A 22846-nucleotide genomic window follows, 5' to 3' on the forward strand; every position below is an offset into this window, starting at 1 on the left:
GCAGTCAATCACATTCTTCCACACCAAACTCACCAATCATGCCTTCACGGACCTTGCGGTGTGCACTGGAACACAGTTATGTTGGAACATAAAAAGGACCTTCTCCAATCTTTTCCCACAAAGTTTTAAACTTTGTACAAAATGTTTTGGTATGCTGAAGAATTAAGATTTCCCTTTACTAAAACTAAAAGGGGTCTAGGCCAATCCCTAAAAAAAAAAACAACTCTATAGCTTGATCACCTCCAAACTTTAAAGTTGACAACGCATTCAGGCAGGTAAATTTCTCTTTGCATTTGTCAAATGAAGACTGTTCCAGCAAAGTGCCAGATAAAGAAGCGTGGTCTGTGGCTCCACAGAACACGTTTCTGCTACTGTACAGTCTAATGGCGGCATGCTTTACACCATTCCACCTCATACATGGCATTGTCCTTGGTGATATAAGACTCGAATGCAAATGCTCGGCTATGGAAATCCATGACATGAACCCTTGTGCACAGGTCTGGTGATGTCAATGCAAGCCAAGATTTGGAACTTAGAAGTTAGAGTCAGCAGAGCATTGGTGACTTAAGAACTATGCACCTCATCAATTGACGACCCCACTAACTTCATGACTGAATTACTTTGGTTCACAAAAGTTTCCATTTTTCATTATCACTCGCAGTCAATTGTGGAATACTTAGGACATTTCACAAGCTGACTTGTTACACTTGTGACATCCTATTACAATACCACGTTCACATTCAGTGAGCTCTTTAGAATGACCTATTCTGTCACAAATGTCTGTAAAGACAGACTACACGGCCCGGAGCAGGATTTTATACATCTATGGTAATGGGACTGAAGAAAAAAAACTGAACAGAATGATTAAGAGATGTAGCCCAATACTTCTGTCCATATATTGTATGCAAGTTATAATTTATATTCAGCAAGTGAAATAAGTATTGAACACATCACCAATTTTTTAAGTAAATATATTTCAAAAAGGTGCTATTGCCATGAAATGCTCACCAGCTGTCCATAACAACCCATCTAATCCACACCGGCAAAGAAATCACACCATAGATGTCCATAAATTTAGTTGTGTGTAATGAGAAATAACACAGGGGGAAAAGTATTGAAAACATGAAGAAAGAGAGGCAAAAAGCCATGGAAAGTCATCACACCAGCTCAAATCTATCAGTAATTAGAAAGTAATCCTGCCACTTAGTGAAAAATAACATCAGCTGGTTCAACTGCTGGCCTATAAAAAGGTATCTCATTACCTAAGTGCCAAATAAGAAACATCTCATAATGGGTAAACCCAGTGAGCTGTCTCAAGACCTTAGCAACCTTATTGTTGCAAAGCATTCTGATGGCATTGGTTACAGGCGACTTTCTAAACTACTAAAAGGTTCCAGTGAGCACGGTTGGGGCCATAATCCGAAAGTGAAAAGATCACTTCACCATAAACCAGCCACGACCAGGTGCTCCGCGCAAAATTTCTGACAAGAGGAGTGAAAATATTTATCAGAGGAGTTGTCCAAGAGCCAATGACCACCTGTGGAGAGCTACAGAACCACCTGTGGAGAGCTACAGAACCACCTGGAATCAGCCTGTACAATTGTTTCAAAGAAAACTAAGTAATGCACTCAACCTCTATCTCTATGGCGTGTATGCACGCTCACCACGCAAGACTCCACTGCTGAACAAAAAGCATGCTCAAGCGTGTTTAAAGTTTCCTCAACAACATTAAGAAAGTCTGTGAAATACTGGGAAGTTATAGTCTGGTTAGAGGAGACAAAAATGTAAGTCTTTGGATGCCATAATACACACTATGTTTGGAGGCCAAAAGGCACTGCATATCTCCCCAAAAACACCATACCAACAGGGACATTTGGAGGTAGGGGGACATTTGGAGGTGGGAACTTCATGATGTGGGGCTGTTTTCCAGCAAACAGCACTGGCAGACTTCATGTAATTGAATGAAGGATGAATGGAAAAATGTACCGAGACATTCTTGATAAAAATCTGTTGCCAGGATGATGAAGATGAACCGAGGGCGAACATTTCAGCAAGACAATGATCCCAAACACAAAAGGCAAGGAAACTTTAAATTTGTTTCAGAGAAAGAAAATAAAGCTGCTAGAATGGCCCAGCCGATCACCTTACCTGAATCCAATAGAAATTTTATGGAAGAAACTAAAGCTCAGCATTCATAGAAGGAGCCCACAGAACCTTCTGGATTTGAAGCGTTTGTGTGTGGAAGAATGGACCAAAATTACTCCTGAGCAATGCATGCGACTAATTTCTCCATACAGGAAGCACCTTCAAGCTGTCATTACCTACAAAGGCTTTTGTACGAAGTAATAAATTTCAGTAAGCGTGTTCAATATTTGTTTTCTGTGTCATTTCTCATTATTACACATAATTTATGGACATCTGTGTGTGATTTCTTTGTCTGTGTGGACTGGATGATTGTTAACGACATTTGGTGAGAATTTCATGTCAATAGCACCTTTAAAAATATACTTTACTTAGCAAATTGGTGATGTGTTCAATACTTATTTCACCCGCTGTATAGCAGGACATACACAGCTAATTATGGAAATTATACTTACATGTAAACAAGTATCATAGCTCCCATAACCATGACAAAGCGGCTAAAGGACGAGTAGAAGTACACTATGCTGAGAAGTATAGCTGCTCGGGATACTGTATACATCCAGTCAAGCCAATCACGGTTAATATCTTCTTCATTCATTACAGGACCCCCTTGAGCGTTCATTTGAACATTCTGATTCACCTCGGGTGCAACATTTGGAGCTGCTCTTGGAGGGTTGGGTGGTGGCCGATCAGAATTTATGGTAGGAGTGGCTGGTGGCTGTGCTACTGCATTACCAGGTGTCTCTTGGCTGGAAGCAGCTGCCTGACTGCGTGATCAAGGAAAGAAAATTTGAGATTATACTATAAAATTAAATAGGAATGCTATAAAGATAGCGAAAGAGAAAAAAAAAAAACAACAACCCTGTTGTATGAACGTAATTACAGAAAACTAAAACTACGTTAAAGGGAATCCGTCAGTAGGAGCCACCCTCCGAATCAGTCTATATGGGCGTGTAGGTCATAGGAAGCGGAATAAAACTATACCTTGATATCTGCGATTCGATGTCTTATTCCAGAGAAATCCACATTTTTCTTATATGTAAATGAGCTGTTGTTAAGATCTATGGGGCCGAACACAGATCTGCATGAGAACCTGCCTCCAGAGCTTATTTTAAATGAAAGGGGGTGTTACCAGTATGAGATGTGTAACTAACACAGAAAGGAGAACTGAACTTTGTCTCATATCAAACATATTAGCATCTGCAGTTCTCACAGCTCTGCTGCAACATTACAACCCTCAGACACGTTTCAGGCATGAACTGCCCTTGATCACTGAGTACTACGTGATCAAGGGCAGTTCATGCCTGAAACTCATCTGAGCGTCACTTAGCTACCAGCATAAATTTTATTTCTATGTTTTGAAATAAAGCTTTGAAGATTTTATTTAGTTTCTGACACTTGGAATTTTTCTTCGTATTTTACCATGGGTCGGCGGTTTTCCTTGGAACAGCAACGCTATATTGTGAACGGTCGTGATATTGAACAACATGTTGAGGCTTCAAATTTTTTTCTCATTATATGAAAATATTACAACCCTGTCTGCGTGTGAGATGGAAGCAGAGAGGAACCTGCAGATGTGTCAGGTATAATCACACACAGCTCTGCAATTACATATTACACCACCCTTTCCTTTAAAATAAGCTTTGGAAACAGATTCTCATGCAGATCAGTGTTCGGCCCATAGCCTGGAACAGTTCATTTACATATAAGAAAAAGGTGGATTTCCCTGGAATAAGGTATCATTTTAATCAACTTTCTATGACCTGCATGCCCATATAGACTGCTTAGGAGGGCTGATTCTGTTGACAGATTCTCTTTAAAGGGGTTGTCCACTACTCAGACAACCTCTTCTCAATCATCATATTCCTATAAGTAAAATACTCACCTCAGGCGCCGGGGCTCACGTGACGTTACTGCCCGCTCCACTCTCCCTTCCTTTGGACGCAATTGACACCTGAAGGGAGTGAGAGCAGCAGCACTCACTTCTTCTGTTTCGTCTGAAGGAAGCGAGAGTAAAGTAGCCTTTTAGCAACTGATGAATGACATTATGTCACGCGAGCCCTGCAGCCAGACAAGCCCCAGAAAATACAGCATGGACTTCGCTGGAACAGCATCGGCACTAGAGGCGAATGCAGGCTGACACTTTACATGCAGATATGCTGATTGAGAATGGGTTGTCGGAGTAATAGTAAATACCAAAGTGAGAACTACAATGCAGAGAGCCATAAATCAAACCTATTAGATCCTCATCTTATCTCATATGGCGGCACAGATCATTAAAAATCAGGTAGACAATTTTTATCAAAGATGACCGTGTTTAAAACTTCACTATTTCATAACAAAAACATTGCACAGAAGACTAAAAGCAAATATTCAGTGGAAAGGTCAGGTTTAAATGAAGCTAGAATGAACATGTGTCTTTTTTTTAGCTCAATTCCTCCATTACAATAAAAGCCTACTCTATATGAAGGAAAGTAAGACAATACACCTATCACACACAAGAACCAGGAGAAGGGTCTCAGTTACCAAAACCTGAGGAGTCACAAAAGGTTGAAGGAGAGCGCCGCTCTAGCTCGCAGCATAACCAACCCCATGACCTTTTATTCACATCTCCTACAACTCCCCTGTAAATGTCTTTGCTGAATAGCAAATACGTGCATCTGATTTTAGGTAGAGAAAAAAACATGAAAAAATGTGTTACAAGTTTAAAAGAAGCATGTTCTTGACATTCAAGCTCATCTATATCTATATCTATCTATTTAAAAAAAAGAAAAAAGAAGGAGGACATGAACCTACTACTGCATGTAGTATTGTCGTGCATATATCTGTTGCCACCACATCAACTGTAAGGGGGTGAAGGCTGAATAAACAGGAAATCCAGCTGGTGCTGCTTGTGCAGGGAGATTCTCTACAGATCTATCATTATAAAAAATAAAAAAAAGAAGCGTTATTATGACATTTAAACCCCTTTAGAGCCCATGCCGTATTAGTACGCACATTTGCGTACTGCCCGTTCAGTGAGGGCTGCTGCGCTGAGCCCTCACTGAACCGAGCACATGTCAGCTGATTCTTACAGCTGACATGTGCCCGCAACAGCCGCAGGTGGAATCGCGATCCACCCGTGGCTGTTAACCTGTTAAATGCCGCTGTCAATCTCCGACAGCGGGATTTAACGCGCGCTTCCTGGAAGCGCGTCCTAAGCCCCGCCCACCTGCGACCCAGTCACGTGATCGCATGTCGCCGATGGGCGTGCATGACAACCCAGGGTCTGCAGCAGACGCCTGTGGTTGTCATGATCTGGTCGCTATGAGCGCCACCTAGTGGTCGGCGCTCATAGCACAGGACCATTTCTGCTGCATACAGGGGACCTGCTGTTCCCCTGTATGTAGCAGAGCCGATCAGACAACTGCTGCTTCTAGTCTCCTATGGAGACTATTGAAGCATGCAGTAAGTGAAAAAAAAAAGTTTTAAAAAAATAAAAAAAATTAAAAAAATATAAAAGTTTAAATCACCCCCCTTTTGCCCCATTCAAAATAAAATAAAAAATAAACCTCACATACACATATTTGGTATCGCCGCATTCAGAATCGCCCGATCTATCAATATAAAAAAAGAATTAATCCGATCGGTAAACGGCGTAATGAGAAAAAAATTGTAAACGCCAGAATTACGTTTTTTGGTCGCCGCAAAATTGCAATAAAATGCAATAACGGGCGATCAAAACATCGGATCTACCCCAAAATGTTAATAAAAAAAATCAGCCCGGCGCGCAAAAAATAAGCCCTCACCCAGCCCCAGATCACGAAAAATGGCGCTTTTTTTTTTTAACCAAATTTTGGAATTTTTTTTCACCGCTTAAATACAAAAGAACCTATACATGTTTGATGTCTATGAACTTGTAATGACCTGTAGAATAAGAATGGCAGGTCAGTTTTAGCATTCAGTGAACGTGGTAAAAAAAATAAATAAAAAACAACTGTGGTATGGCACTTTTTTTGCAATTTTACCGCACTTGGAATTTTTTTCCCGTTTTCCCGTACATGATATGGTAAAACTAGTAATGGCGTTGACAAGTACAACTCGTCCCGCAAAAAATAAGCCCTCGCACGGCCATATTGCCCAAAAAATAAAGACGCTAAGGCTCTGGGAACAAGGGGAGTAAAAAACGAAAAAGCAAAAACGACAAAACCCAAGGTTGCGAAAGGGTTAAGGTAAGCAAATCTGGTGACCGATTCCCTCTCATTATATATTGCAATAAGTTATTATATCTAATATATATCTAATATATCTCTCTGTCTCTCTCTATAAAATAGAGAGATATATTAGATATATGATATATTATATCTCTCTCTATCGCCACCATCTTTAAGCACTCATTCAGTATTCTAGAATGCTGTATAAATGTCCCGAATGCGCTCTGCGTAACAAATATATAGGTTTTATTATTCTCCCCTACATACATCGCAGTCCAGTCTGATAGGCGTCGCTGGTCTTGATTTGGTGGATCTCTCCTTGCTTGGTGACGACGTGTCCTATATCATCCATATAGTGTCCTCCATCGCACTTCTGCACAGGCTTGCGTCTCTCTGCCCTGCCGAGGGCAGAGCAAAGTACTGTAATGCGCGGGGAAAAGGCAAAGACCGCCAGCGCGTGAGCACTGCAGTACTTTGCTCTGCCTTCAGCACCTGCGCAGGAGCTCGATGGAGGACATTGTGTGGATGACGTAGGAGGAGTCATCCACACAAAGGAGGGAACAAAGACGGCAATTGTCAGAAGAGCGAAGGCGCTGGTTCAAGACAAGAGACGCCTATCGGACTAGACCACCCTGTAGGGGAGTATAATAAAAACAAATTTTTTATGTTATGCAGAGCGCACTGGAGTCTTATATAAAGCATTCAAATAAAGTTAGTTAGTGAAAACCCATTCATATCACTAAATCAGACTTACGGTTGTCTGTTGTATAGAAATGAGTGGTTGTGCATGGCATCTGTATACATAGGAGGATTATGGCGATGTCTTAAGTTTTCCTCATTTCTTGAATTTGATGCAGTGGATGACATATCGCAGCTTGTAGATACGGATGGAGATGATCCTGAGTGTTCTGAATTCTGAAAAATAGAGGACAGATAATAAACTGGCTAGCAGTAAAAAAAAATGTAAGTTTTGCATAAATAATTAAATAACAAAGTAACATGTGTAGGACATAAAAAAAACAAAAGGTACTCCATTACCATCATATTAAGGGGAAAATAAACTCTCTGACCTTAAATATGCAAAAACTAATACATTTTCTGGATTAATGATTCATCGGAAAAGATCTAACACCCATAATGTGTTATTTTTTCAGGGAGGCATCCAGATACATTTTTTTTTTTAAATCAACCATTATTCAATCTGCTAGCAGAGTGTTTCATGGATATTTGCTCTTAATTGAAAAAAAAAGCCTAATTCATTTTAATGTCTGCACTTGGGAAGGTCCATCCAAATTATCTCTGCAGCTCCTGTAATATTAATAACTTGCCCATTGTCTCCTCTGTTACATCATCAGACAACAGATACCAGTGATCATTGCTCTGCTAAGTTTCAAACTACCTCCGGAGGTATAACCACCACTAAAACTGGGCGCTTCATGGCATGGATTTCCACGCCTGGGTAACTGCATACAAACCTAACATTACCAAGCACAAACCGATCAAATGAAGAGGTGTAGTGTAAAAAAAAAAAGTCACTTATCTTCTGTCACTATGCCATACCAAAGCATGCTGCCCCCATTAACATCTGGATGAATCGTTATCTGCATAAACATTGCATATAATGCAAAATTGCAGCAGTTTTCCTTAAAAATGTTGCGTGTCAAACCATTCCTACAGTGAAGGACCAATGAAAATGACAGGTTTTCAAGCCTCTCCATCAACTTACTGATCTACAGCTGGCTTTTTCAGCTCTAGTGTTCGCTCTGCTGGTGCTTGGTTTAGGGGAATTTGGTGGGGTCCTGGAGGCACATACTAAATGAACCATGTGATATTCATCCTGCTGAAAAGAGAAAGAATAAGAGTCTAAATCAGCATAGTAACAGGCAAAATATCTGGAACCTAACTTTGGTTAAGTAGAAGGATGGTGGTGGTAGTGGGGGAATTCTAGGTTCTTCAATTTCTTAACCATATGGACACGTGGCATATTGTACTTGTGTCTGCACGCAGAGGCATACCTGTAAACATGAAGGATGATGCAAATCGAACTGGAAAAAGGAGAGCAAATGAAAGGATGCAAGACAAAATGGTGTAAAATATGATTGTACAAGGATTAAAAGCTTTATCGCTCAGATTCATCAGGACGGGAGATATTCTTGCCAGTTCTAATGAGGGGTGGGTAGGAGGCACGTGCCTCTTAATGAATCAAGTGCGTCGAACGAGTGGCGTGCACCTCCGTGCGCCACAGCTGGTTATGAATTCGAGTAGATGTGGCATCATGCTCTGCTGCAAGTACGTCCTGTACCATCTGCGCCCAATTCTGCGACTTTTCAAAGCAGTTTTGATGAACAGGGGTCTATGTCTTTTTCCCACAAATGTGTTGGAAATCGCATTATACGACACTGCAGAAATCAGTACAGATTTTCTCTCTCATATCTTTTCTGAGTGAGCCGAGTACTGCTGATTGCATAAATTAGTGCATCAGTGCAATGCTTTTGAGTGATCGATGGGGGTCTTAGAACCCGTCTCCCCACTGATTGGCAACCCATTTACGTATATACAATACATAAAAAATAAATTAAAAACATTATCGCTACACTTTAAAAAGGTAAGCCATTAAATTACTGTCACGGGTTTACCGCGACAGAGAGGGGCCAGAAGACCGCAGTGTCTGATTTCACGTACTCCTGCCCAGATTAGAAGCATGTCACCATCATATTAGAGTGCAGATTTCTGCTAGCAGTGCAGGGGTTAATCTGTTCAGTGGAGAGCTCTTGGAGCTTACCTGCTTTGATAGTCTCATCTGCTCAGTGTTGGCCACTCCCCTCCGCTATATATACTCGCCTCTGGTAATCATGGATTGGCAGTGTTAGGCTACGTTCACACACTGCGTATTTGCTGCTTTTTTTTTTTTTTTTTTTTTTTTTTTTTACGCGCGGGTATTTTCCTCCAGTTTTTACCTGCGTTTTTTTACGCAGGTAAAAAAAAAAAAAAAAAAAAAAAAACACCTCCATTCACACACTGCGTTTTTTTACGCATGCGATTGTAGTGTACACTGCAGAAAAAACAAAGACAGAAAAAGTTTGTTGGAAAAAAAAAAAAAAAGTGTCACTTCCTATCTTCTCTACTGAGAAGAGAATATACACTGGAGTATACAGCATGGCTAATCTGCCAGCTGCAATGGCCTTAAGTCAAAGACGCCTCAGCAAGCGGAACAGACATCGGCTGGGGCTCATTATAGTAGCTGAAGTGCTACTATGAAGTACTATGAAGTGGGACTTCCTGTTCCTGTTTTCCCTAGGGCTGCCCCCGTGTGACGTCACATCCTTCAATTCTCCTGCACCTCCGTAAAAAAGCGCTGGAATTACGCAGTGTGTGAACACCGCTGTGTAATTCCATCACTTATAATGGGCACAATATAGGAGAAAGCGCAGGCGGCGGTGCGTAAAGAATTGACATGTCAATTCTTTACGCAGCTGCGCTTTCGTGCTGCGTAAAATTACACAGTGTCTGAACGGCAAAGTGAATTTCCCATTCACTTTGCCGGTAGACAAGGCACATTGCGCATTTTGAAAAAGTGCGTGCAAAAATACGCATTGTGTGAACGTAGCCTTAGTTTCATACTGCCTGGTGTGGAGTTGGAGGTGTTTGTTGTTTAACCCTGCTGTTCTGTTTGGGTCTACTATACACTTAATGTTACGGTCATTTTTGACCAGACCTATTAAAGTCTTGATTTTTAGCTAATTTAAGTGTTTTCTTTGAATACCTGTTGCATTATTATACCGTATGTGAACATGGTTGTTCATAAACAAAAGAAATCAAAAACTTAATGTTTATTTTTTATCAAAAAATGTTACATGGCCTTATTGCAATATTCATGCATATTGCACAAAAAATATTCTTTATATAACTGTAAACTAACAAACTGTAGGAAAATATATACAGTACAGACCAAAAGTTTGGACACACCTTCTCATTTAAAGATTTTTCTGTATTTTCATGACTTTGAAAATTGTACATTCACACTGAAGGCATCAAAACTATGAATTAACACATGTGGAATTATATACTTAACAAAAAAGTGTGAAACAACTGAAAATATGTCTTATATTCTAGGTTCTTCAAAGTAGCCACCTTTTGCTTTGATGACTGCTCTGCACACTCTTGACATTCTCTTGATGAGCATCAAGAGGTAGTCACCGGAAATGGTTTTCACTTCACAGGTGTGCCCTGTCAGGTTTAATAAGTGGGATTTCTTGCCTTATAAATGGGGTTGGGACCATCAGTTGTGTTGTGCAGAAGTCTGGTGGATACACAGCTGATAGTCCTACTGAACAGACTGTTAGAATTTGTATTATGGAAAGAAAAAAGCAGCTAAGTAAAGAAAAATAAGTGGCCATCACTACTTTAAGAAATGAAGGTCAGTCAGTACGAAAAATTGGGCAAACTTTGAAAGTGTCTCCAAGTCCAGTTGCAAAAACCATCAAGCGCTACAAAGAAACTGGCTCACATGAGGACCACCCCAGGAAAGGAAGACCAAGAGTCTCCTCTGCTTCTGAGGATAAGTTTATCAGAGTCACCAGCCTCAGAAATCGCAGGTTAACAGCAGCTCAGATTAGAGACCAGGTCAATGCCACACAGAGTTCTAGCAGCAGACACATCTCTACAACTACTGTTAAGAGGAGACTTTGTGCAGCAGGCCTTCATGGTAAAATAGCTGCTAGGAAACCACTGCAAAGGACAGGCAACAAGCAGAAGAGACTTGTTTGGGCTAAAGAAAAAAAGGAATGGACATTAGACCAATGGAAATCTGTGCTTTGGTCTGATGAATTTAAATCTGAGATCTTTGGTTCCAACCACCGTGTCTTTGTGCGAAGCAGAAAAGGTGAACGGATGGACTCTACATGCCTGGTTCCCACCGTGAAGCATGGAGGAGGCAGTGTGATGGTGTGGGGGTGCTTTGCTGGTGACACTGTTGGGGATTTACTCAAAATTGAAGGCATACTGAGCCAGCATGGCTACCACAGCATCTTGCAGCGGCATGCTATTCCATCCGGTTTGCGTTTAGTTGGACCATCATTTATTTTTCAACAGGACAATGACCCCAAACACACCTCCAGGCTGTGTAAGGGATATTTTACCAAGGAGAGTGATGGGGTGCTACGCCAGATGACCTGGCCTCCACAGTCACCAGACCTGAACACAATCGAGATGGTTTGGGGTGAGCTGGAACGCAGAGTGAAGGCAAAAGGGCCAACAAGTGCTAAGTGCTAACGAACAGAACAGCAGGATTAAGGAGGCGTTTGGAGTATTGTTCTGAAGACTGTTGCTTGGTGATTTATCTGTATGCATATCGTCATCCTCTGTTTGTGAGTGCATATTTGTATGATTGGTGTGAGGACCTGGCCACTTACTAAATACTTTTCGAGCACTGAACACTTGTTTTCGGAGATCTTATTTTTGTGTTTTGTTTGCTGTGTTGTGTTAGTGATTTGTTTACTCATCAGTTCAACCTCAGATATCAATTCCACTCAGTGACCTTATCTCAGGGCCTTGGGCCAATGTTCTTTGAGCCAATGGACCCCTTATGTAGATGGAAAGAGTAGACGCAGAGAAGCCGTCACCACAGGGGGTCTCACATGCAAACCGAGGTGATGGTTTCCACCTGAGAAAATATCTCCACTAAGACGCAATTAGCTGGGGGAGGGAGGGGCGAGCTCTTCTGCCCATTCAGGGGTTTGAGCCCAGGGAAGGAGAAGAGACATGATTTTAGTCAAGGAGTTGGTGGAAGGACGCTGAAGGAAGAGGATCTATGGCTATGGACGTGAAGCTGAAGGATGGATGGTTAATGGAGTGTTGGAGATCAGTTACCGGCTAGGCTGGATAAATGTGCTACAGTTGTGGATATGTTGTTTGGATTTAAACGTTCTTAAAATGAGGTATCCAGAAGTAACAGTCCTTTTATCTGTCCTCTGGAGGATCGTGGACTGTGACAACAGACTATACTGGCTGGAGATACGAATCTGTGGGCCAACCAAAAGTTGGGAGACAGTGAGTATTGCCTGGCACAAAGTCAGTGAAACTACTGATCCCAGGTTGGGAAGTTAAGGACTGAGAGAACTGTATTTTGGCCATTTATCTGGAATTGCTTTATGCCCATGGTTGTGATTAATAAAATAATGTTGCATCGTTAAAGAAGTTGTGCACGACTTTAGGTTAATCCCCCCAATATATCCCCCCCGGCACCCCTAAGCCTTTTTGTAAATACCTTCCCTTGCAGATACTGCCTGTGCAATCCTTGGCCGCTCACAGGCATCACATGACCCCACGCTGACATCACGACAAGTGAGGCGTGACTCAGCGCTGGGGTTGCCGCAGTGGCTGCTGGGTTGTGGGCGGGGTTACCCTCCGCATCACACCCAGCATCCACCGCGCGCTTTCCCAATGAATGGGGAGAGGAAGGGCGCGCGGTGGATACCGGGTGTGACGCTGGGGGATGGGGGGGGGGACGGACCCCGCCCACAGCCTGGCATCCACCTGGAACCAGGAAGAAAAAGGGGGTCACCTGACGCGTGAGCGGCCAGTGATCGCGCCGCTCACAGGCATTATCTGCAACGGAAGATATTTACAAAGGCTTAGGGGCCCCGGGGAGATACATTGGGGGTAATCTAAAGTAGTGGACAACCCCTTTAACCTGGTGATTACTTACAATCCACAACCTCAGATCTCTACAATTGGTATTTTCATTTATCCCTGTATGTCTTCCCTTGTTAGTCTTGTTTGTGTAATCTTATACACTACTCCTCCCCACTTCACTGGGTGGGGGAGGAGGGTCAAACAAGGGCTGATTTAGGAGCTTAGCAAGGCACGTGGCCCTGGCGTCTTCACCATTAGAAGTAATCTGGGGAGCAGGGATAGCTAAAGTGCCCCTAGCTTTAGGGATAGGGAAGGAGCCCCTAGCCCCGAGATATCAAACAGTGCCGTGACAATAGCCTATTGTTTAAATTAAAATCCATTTTTAAAGCTACATGTATGTAAAGCACGACTCCAGCTTTTATTTCAATCCTGGAGTGGTACAATTGACCTAAGTTCCCTGACCCTAGTATACTTACCAGCCTCCATCTTCAGTTGTTCTTGTCGCGATGTGGGTCCAAAGTGGTGCCCTTGTAACCCCAACTTCTGACTGATCGGAGGTCTGGGGTAACTGACAAGCTCTCAATGTAAGTCTATGAGAGCCTCATTCGCCCTCATTCTGGCTCTTAGACTTACATCGAATTGTGACTTCTGGATAATCCAGCAAACACTGGAGAGGTCTGTCACAACCTGCAGAAGACTAACCAGAGCGGCACAAATAACAGAATAAGACGGTAGCTAGTAAGTCTAATTCTAGGGGCAGGGAACTTAGATTAGTTGTACCACTCCAGCAGTACAAGACAAAAGCAAAAAAATTTGGTAATTTTTTTTTTTTTTTTTTTCCATATCGCAATGACAGGCAACACCTCTATATACAGTTGACAACATAGCATCCATCAATCACAATAAGCAATGTCACAGCTGACCCTGCTCCTCCATTCACAATGACTTGGGCACTCGCTCATTAGCTGCATCAATACCAAAGCTAGGGTCAGAGTCAGCCTATTTCTGCTAATGTACACGTGGATTTCCTGTAATGACAGGAAGTTACATTGGATCTACTTTACACCTGTGATCAGTGTGAAAAATTGCCAGATTTAAATTTTTTATTTTAATACAGATTGTGTTTTGTTGCAAAAAAATACTTAACACAAAAAAGGTTAAAACAATAGGTGGCTTTCTTATTATAGTTTTCCTTTTTTTTTTTTTTTTCCTTCAGAGGGAGAAAAAAACCCTCAAAACAACACTTTATGGACTGCATGTTGGTAGAAGATCAAGTGGGTTTCCCAAAACTAGGAGAGCAACTACTTTTAAAATAGCAGATATTCACTGAGGTATGTTTCATCGGACGGACAACGCCAACACTTTTTTTTTTTTTTTATAAATTAACCAGAGAGGAATGTGAATGCACAGCAATATTCTGTATACTTACTTTCCTGAGAACATCTTTCAAACGCAAGTGATCAAGGAGGAGTTTGCCAGAATATACAAGTCGTTGATCCTTGGTTAGCTATAAGGAAAATGATAACAGACTTTAGTACATTAAGCCTGATTCTTTGGAAACAAAAGACAAGGAATGATTAACAATATAACAATTTCACTAGTCACAATGATCCAAGTACACAGAAGGAAAATGGTGTCATTTCTGAGCGAAGCCCCTCAATGTGATACTGTCTATATCAGACATCTGAATCAATGAAATCCACTTTAATTGCACTGTGAAGCCCATTTGGCAGATTTTATACAGAAACACAAAAATTATGGATTATCAATCCAAACTGCTGCTGAATTTCTTAATCTATACCATTATTCCAGGTCATCACTTATACCACCACTGTGGTACATCAATTTCGTATGACACAGTTTTCAGCAACATTTCGGGATCAGTCTTCATCAGGCTGGACGGCAGTAGTATCCTTCTGTCTCAGAAGTAAGCTGATGAAGGGCTTATGCCAGATAGGTTAATGTACCATGGAGGTGTGGGTCATAAAATAAAGTATACAGCAATGGGGAAATTTATCAAACCATGTGCGAGTTATCTGGCAGAAAAAAAAAAACACGCCACATTATGGTGCAATCCTGATTTGCATAACAATTTATTGCGTTTTTTGTTTGTTTTATGCGGCAAACTGCAGCCTTACACATTTAGGCTGTGTGCACACGATGCGTTTTTGATGCGCTTTTAATGCGTTTCCGCAGCTGCGGAAACACATTAAAAACGTATGGTAGAAGGGCAGCAATGTTCCCCAATGATAATCCGCATGTGCTGTGCACATGCTGCGGGAATTTCCACTGCGGAAAAAAACGCAGCACTACCAATTATTTTGCGGAAGTGCTGCGTCTTCGCCGCCATTGACTTGCATTAGACCGCATGGATTACGCATCATTGTATATGTAGATGCGTAATCCAAGCGTTCTAATGTGCGGATGGTACGCGGGTGTAGATGAGAGGAGACTCTCCTCCACACCCAGGTACCATTAAAAAATCTGTAAAAAAAGAATAAAATAAAAAATAAAATGTATACTTACCTTCTGTCGGCCCGCGCACCGCTCCTGCTTGGCTCCCGGCACTTTGCAGCGAGTTGAAGGACCTGCGCTGACGTCAGAGTCATGTGACGGGTCACGTGACACTGACGTCGGCAGGTCTTTCAATTCACTGTTGCCGGCAAGGGAGAACGGAGTGAGCAGGACACCGGGGGCCATCAGAGGGTAAGTATATATTTATTTTTACCACTCTCTCGGGTCACACTATATAAATCCATGCTGGTTGTATGGATTTATATAGTGTGACCTAGTTGTCACAAGCACTTTCCAAGTGATTCTAATCGCTTGGAAAGCGCTTGTCAATCCGCATGCGGAAATGTCAGTGGGTAACCGCTCCATTTCCGCATGTCCCTGGCAGGAAAACGCATGTACAATCCACATGTACAATCCGCATGCGTTTTTTTCTGCCAGGGAGATGCAGAAACGCTCAGGAAAAAATCCTGACCATTTCTGCATCGTGGGCACATAGCCTTACAGGAATGTGTCTAAATTATAGTAGAAATCTACAAGGGCACATAGCTGCCGTAGGTTTTTAGATCATTTAAATATTGACCAGATCTAAAAAGGTCAGATTTTAACCCCAGGAGGTGCAAGAACCACCTTAAAACAATGTCAACTGTCTATAGGTGACAAACTAAAAACCTTCCTTTTCTTGCTCTGTTATAAAGTGCTTACCCTGGAGCAATTTACAAGTAGTTATATATTCTATTTTTTTAACAATTATAAACCACAAAGGAATGTTTGGAAACTGAAATACCGGTATATGAGGCACAGTATTCTATGACTATGGTTAATTATCAGAGTATGACCACTTCAATTCTGCTACTTGTAAACATACTGATGAGATGTCTGCACTGCAAACCTCCCTGTTCTCGGTTATGCTTGACTGAGCACAACATCCCGCTTAAAACGTAACAGCAGAACCCCCAATGACAGGTTTCACCCCTCAAGTCTTTAGGGGTAGTGGGGAAATGGCACTGTCGGTCCGACAGTAGGACCTTTAATTCCTGGGTTTCTGATGTCAGAGGACTTTGTCCGCTCTCAACCAATCTTGTAACAGGATCAAGACATTCCCACTTCCCATAGCTTTACCGACAAGCCTACTAGCCTAATAGTTGCTACTTAGTCATCCAACTCCTAAGGCTGCTTCCAGGGCTGTGGAGTCGGTATAAAATGTACCGACTCCTAAAATATATAATAAATTGGGTACAGTAGTTCAATGCAGAATGTGCTGAGTATTTTTTCATATGAATTTGGGAAAGTTATAAAATGTCCTATAAATCGCTGGTCTATTCCTGATCTAAGGCTACATTCACACAGCGTTTTTGCTGCATTTTTTTGAGGATACGTTTTTCAGCTGCAAAAGCAGATCAGCTTTTTAAAAAACCGCATCACCTGAAAGGTTTTTGAGCTCATAGACAATGTTTTCAATAGCAAAAGCAGATTAGAAAAACGCCGCACAAATGGACATGCTCATTCTTTGTGAGGATCCGTGTTTGAGCCCAAAAACGGATAGTCACAAAACGGTGTGTCTGAATGTCATATCTTGAAACCCATTGACTTTGCTGGGATGCCCAGAGTCACTGCATTTTACTGCAAAACATGGATCCGCAAAAACGGTGTGTGTGATAGGTGCATGCCCCCCCCCCCCCCCTAGAAGCAGGGGCATGCACCTATCAAAACTCACTTGTATGCTGCAGTGCTCCCGTCTTGCACTGGCTCCAGACTGCAGGGGGCAATCTCCCCTCCTCTGTCCTGCCTTCTGCAGTCTTCACCAGAGAGGAGGGAGAGGGGTGCCTGCCCTGCACAGGATCCGATTCCTGGGCCCCGAGCTGGAGAAAGTGAAAGTACTACTGCTCATCTGTCACAGGAAGGTAACTAATGCTAATATTGTAGGTGATTATTATGTGATCTCTGTATAATGTGTGTGAACTATATGTGCAATGTACTATTTGCTGTCTGTAGCTGTCATCTGTCTATCACACTATCTATCCCTCCATGTATTCATCCATCTATCCTTTCATTTATCTATCCATCCTTTCATCTATCCCTCCAGCTATCCATCCATATGGCTATCATCTATCTATCCATATATTTATCCATCCATTCCTGTATCCATCTATCTCTCCATCCCTCTATTTACCTATCCATCCCTCTATTAATCTATCTATTCCTCCATACACATACATATACTTTAGAAATAGATGATCTTGTTGAAGCTGCTTCAAAACACTTTCATATTCATCACATGCGCTGTGTTGTGCACACGCTACAGCTGACAATAAGATAGTTTGCAAAAGGGACATGCTGGAAATCTGATTGGAAAAGTGAAGAAATTGGTTATTGCAGCCAGAACCCCTAAAATTGATTCCATCTTAAAGAGACGTGCTGGGAAAGGGGCAATTGTCGATCAAGCCACTCGGTGGGGCAGCACTTATTTAGTGATTGAGCGATTGCTTGAACTAAAACAGTTTCTTCTAGATATGGTGAACCCTTAGGTAACCTTAAATGAAGGTTAATGGACACAGGTGGCTGAATTGAAGGAATTCCTTAAATCACCCATTTACCGTGACTAAAAAATTACAAGCTGAGGATTTAACTCCTTGCATTTTTCATAAGGGAGTGGAAGAACTTGCTATTTTGCCTGTCCCAAAGAGGAAGTTTAATCGCAGATGGCATTTCTGCTTCAATGAAACAGAGACACACACAGCTATTGGAAAATAAAAAATTTCTGGCAGCTGTTTATGTGGAACCAAGTCATCGTATACTGCTTGATAATCAACAGCTTACTAAAGGAAAAGAAGCTCTGAGGTAGCAGTTAGGATGAATGGCCTACAGGAGGACTGCCAGGCGCAAGAGGACTTGGGTCCTGACCGTGCTACTGCTGCCATATCTTCATCTTCATCAGATGAGGAGTTTGACTTTGACAAGTATTTGGATGATATGGAGCAGGCAAAGCGTTGCCGCAAGGAAAAAGATTTCACTCCGTCTCCTATAGCAAGCAGATTGACCATATTTCAGCAAAAGGTTTCACTTGCTCTCAAAGAAATAGAAAAATTCAACCGTTCATCAAAACTGACTGTGCATGAGGCAATTCCTTTATACCCGGAAATTGTTAGAGATGTTGCCCATGTGGTTACAGCTTTGCCTCCAACCCAAGTTAGTGTAGAGAGATTGTTCTCTAGCCTTAAAATTATTAGGTCAGATTTGAGGTCATCTATGAAGGAGGATCTGATGGAGGCAATTCTATTTCTTAGAACAAATTCATAGACTGCACAAATGTTATTTAGTATGTTTTTGTTGAAAACTGTTTTTTGCCACTTACATAGTGATATATATACACCGCGTGTAGAATTATTAGGCAAATGCGTATTTTGATCACTGATACTTTTTATACATGTTGTCCTACTTCAAGCTGCATAGGCTTGAGAACCAATTACCAATTAAGTAAATCTGGTGATGTGCATCTCTGTAATGAGGAGGGGTGTTGTCTAATGACATCAACACCCTATATAAGGTGTGCTTAATTATTAGGCAACTTCCTTTCCTTTGGCAAAATGGGTCAGAAGAGAGATTTGACGGGCTCTGAAAAGTCCAAAATTGTGAGATGTCTTGCAGAGGGATGCAGCAGTATTGAAATTTCCAAACGTTTGAAGCGTGATCACCGAACAGTCAAGCGTTTCATGGCAAATAGCCAACAGGGTCGCAAGAATGTGTTGGCCAAAAAAGGCGCAAAATAACTGCCCATGAATTGAGGAAAATCAAGCGTGAAGCTGCCAAGATGCCATTCGCCACCAGTTTTGCCATATTTCAGAGCTGCAACGTTACTGGAGTATCAAAAATCACAAGGTGTGCGATACTCAGGGACATGGCCAAGGTAAGGAAGGCTGAAAAACGACCACTAATGAACAAGAAACATAAGATAAAACGTCAAGAATGGGCCAAGAAATATCTTAAGACTGATTTTTCAAAGGTTTTATATACTGATGAAATGAGAGTGACTCTTGATGGGCCATAGGCTGGATCAGTAAAGGGCAGAGAGCTCCACTCCGACTCAGACGCCAGAAAGGTGGAGGTGGGGTACTGGTATGGGCTGGTATCATCAAAGATGAACTTGTGGGACCTTTTCGGGTTGAGGATGGAGTGAAGCTCAACTCGCAGACCTACTGCCAGTTTCTGGAAGACAACTTCTTCAAGCAGTGGTACAGGAAGAAGTCGGTATCGTTCAAGAAAAACATGATTTTCATGCAGGACAATGCTCCATCACATGCATCCAACTACTCCACAGCGTGGCTGGCCAGTAAAGGTCTAAAAGAAGAAAAAATAATGACATGGCCCCCTTGTTCACCTGATCTGAACCCCATAGAGAACATGTGGTCCATTATGAAATGTGAGATCTACAGGGAGGGAAAACAGTACACCTCTCGGAACAGCGTCTGGGAGGCTGTGGTGGCTGCTGCACGCAATGTTGATCGAAAACAGATCAAGCAACTGACAGAATCTATGGATGGAAGGCTGTTGAGTGTCATCATAAAGAAAGGTGGCTATATTGATCACTAATTTTTTTGCTTTTGCATGTCAGAAATGTTTATTTCTAAATTTGGTGCACGGATATTGGTTTACCTGGTGAAAATAAACAAGTGAGATGGGATTATATCGGATTTTTATTAAGTTGCCTAATAATTCGGGACAGTAATAGTTACCTGCACAAACAGATATTCTCCTAAGATAGCCAAATCTAAAAAAAAAAACACTCCAACTTCCAAGAATATTAAGCTTGGATATTTGAGTCTTTTGGGTTGATTGAGAACATAGTTGTTGATCAATAATAAAAATAATCCTCTAAAATACAACTTGCCTAATAATTCTGCACACAGTGATATATTTAAAAAAAAAAAAAAAAAAAAAAAAAATAGATATTACATAGTGTATTACATATTTACAGTTTTGTGTTCTGAAGTTGTATTCCAATAAATATATTATGTTCTATCTAAATATCTTGATTATTGTATCATAAAAATTATTAAATGTCAGTTGTTCACATTGTACTACAGTAAATTTTTCACTTAAATATAAGCAATATATGTGGGAGTTGGAGTCGTGGAGTCGGAGCCAGTGTAAGGGAAATTGAGGAGTCGGAGTCGCAGGTTTGGCTTACCGACTCCACAGCCCTGGCTGCTTCCTAGCAAGGAGTGAAGTCTTTAGTTTCCAAATACTCTGCCATAGTGAACATAGGCTTACTCTTCACAATATTGATGCAAGAATAAATCTGAGCAAATAGAGATTATACCCCTTTAGGAAACTAGAGTGCTGCTGTCAGATTGGATCCAAAGTCTAGGTCAGATAAAGGGAAAATAACTTAACGTATTTGATAGGGTAATGCAGATATTTGGGATCTTTGTCAGGCAACAAAAGCTTTCTTTATATGTATATAGACTGAGATTATCAAGATCACAGCTACAGTATACACAGAACAGGAGAGTATATTTTCAAAGGAGACTGCATGCTTTTTACGCTCAAAATATATTTCAAACAACAAAGTGATTTATTGCAGTATGATTTATTTTCTTTTTGCCCTCTATCTTCAAGTATTTTTTGGAACAAGTCATAAATGATGTTTGAACTCTTAGGCGTGTTGACCTTTTGAATGATCATTTTGTTTCTAGAACTAAATGCATTCCTCATTAAAGGGGTTGTCCAGTCAAAAGCGATAAGTCTTCAGTCACTGTGTGTGACTGAAGACTTGTGAATCCCCCCATCGCCGGCACGGTGCGCTGCAGGTATTTGCCAATTTCAGATCAGGGACTGGAGGGTATGTATGAGTTGTACAGTGGGTACGGAAAGTATTCAGACCCCTTTCAATTTTTCACTCTTTGTTTCATTGCAGCCATTTGGTAAATTCTAAAAAGTTCATTTTTCTCATTAAGTACACTCTGCACCCCATCTTTTGCAATTTATTAAAAAAGAAACTAAAATATCACATGGTCATAAGTATTCAGACACTCATATTTAAGTTACATGCTGTCCATTTCCTTGTGATCCTCCTTGAGATGGTTCTACTCCTTCATTGGAGTCCAGCTGTGTTTAATTAAACTGATAGGACTTGATTTGGAAAGGCACACACCTGTCTATATAAGACCTCACAGCTCACAGTGCATGTCAGACCAAATGAGAATCATGAGCTCAAAAAGGAACTGCCCAAGGAGCTCAGAGACAGAATTGTGGCAAGGCACAGATCTGGCCAAGGTTACAAAAGAATTTCTGCATTACTCAAAGTTCCTAAGAGCACAGTGGCCTCCATAATCCTTAAATGGAAGAAGTTTGGGACCACCAGAATTTTTCCTAGACCTGGCCGTCCAGCCAAACTGAGCAATCGTGGGAGAAGAGCCTTGGTGAGAGGTAAAGAAGAACACCAAGGTCACTGTGGCTGAGCTCCAGAGATGCAGTAGGGAGATGGGAGAAAGTTCCACAATGTCAACTATCACTGCAGCCCTCCACCAGTCAGGCCTTTATGGCAGAGTGGCCCGACGGAAGCCTCTCCTCAGTGCAAGACATATGAAAGCCTGCATAGAATTTGCTCAAAAACACATAAAGGACTCGCAGACTATGAGAAATAACATTCTCTTGTCTGATGAGACAAAGATAGAATTATCACCAAAAAGTTCTAAGCGGTATGTGTGGAGAAAACCAGGCACTGCTCATCACCTGCCCAATACAATCCCAACCGTGAAACATGGTGGTGGCAGCATCATGCTATGGGGGTGTTTTTCAGCTGCAGGGACAGGACGACTGGTTGCAATTGAAGGAAATATGAATGCGGCCAAGTACAGAGATATCCATGGATGAAAACCTCTTCCAGAGTGCTCTGGACCTCAGACTTGGCGGAAGGATCACCTTCCAACAAGACAATGACCCTACGCACACAGCTAAAATAACAAAGGAGTGGCTTCAAAACAACTCTGTGACCATTCTTGACTGGCCGAGCCAGAACCCTGACCTAAACCCAATTGAACATCTCTGGAGACCTGAAAATGGCTGTTCACCAACGTTCACCATCCAACCTGACGGAACTGCAAGGAAGAATGGCAGAGGATCCCCCAAATCCAGGTGTGAAAAATTGTTGCATTATTCCCAAGAAGACTCATGGCTGTACTAGCTCAAAAGGGTGCTTCTACTGAATACTGAGCAAAGGGTCTGAATACTTATGACCATATGATATTTCAGTTATTCTTTAATAAATTTGCAAACATTTCTACATTTCTTTTTTTTTTTCAGTCAAGATGGGATGCAGAGTGTGCATTAATGACTGAGAAAAAAAATGAACTTTTTAGAATTTA

General features: G+C 41.6%; 1 protein-coding gene across 6 annotated transcripts in view; it reads right to left on the reverse strand.

Moving 5' to 3' along the window:
* The window catches only part of HERPUD2 (HERPUD family member 2), a 58206-nt gene that overhangs the window by 15139 nt on the left and 20221 nt on the right, over positions 1-22846 (reverse strand). For 2 of the 6 annotated variants that reach the window (XM_073678230.1, XM_073678234.1), the window contains exons 3-7: positions 14398-14475; positions 8062-8175; positions 7090-7250; positions 4939-5058; positions 2598-2909 (exon numbers count right to left, since the gene is read on the reverse strand). In XM_073678230.1, coding sequence (XP_073534331.1) covers positions 2598-2909; positions 4939-5058; positions 7090-7250; positions 8062-8175; positions 14398-14475 — 785 coding nt within the window. The remainder of the gene's footprint in view (positions 1-2597; positions 2910-4938; positions 5059-7089; positions 7251-8061; positions 8176-14397; positions 14476-22846) is intronic. The other 4 variants (XM_073678231.1, XM_073678232.1, XM_073678233.1 and 1 more) reach the window with 4 other exon arrangements.

The sequence above is a fragment of the Phyllobates terribilis genome, unplaced genomic scaffold, assembly GCF_046119375.1.
Source record: "Phyllobates terribilis strain yellow unplaced genomic scaffold, ASM4611937v1 Scaffold_4__5_contigs__length_816908805, whole genome shotgun sequence".
Classification (NCBI taxonomy): Eukaryota; Metazoa; Chordata; class Amphibia; order Anura; family Dendrobatidae; genus Phyllobates; species Phyllobates terribilis.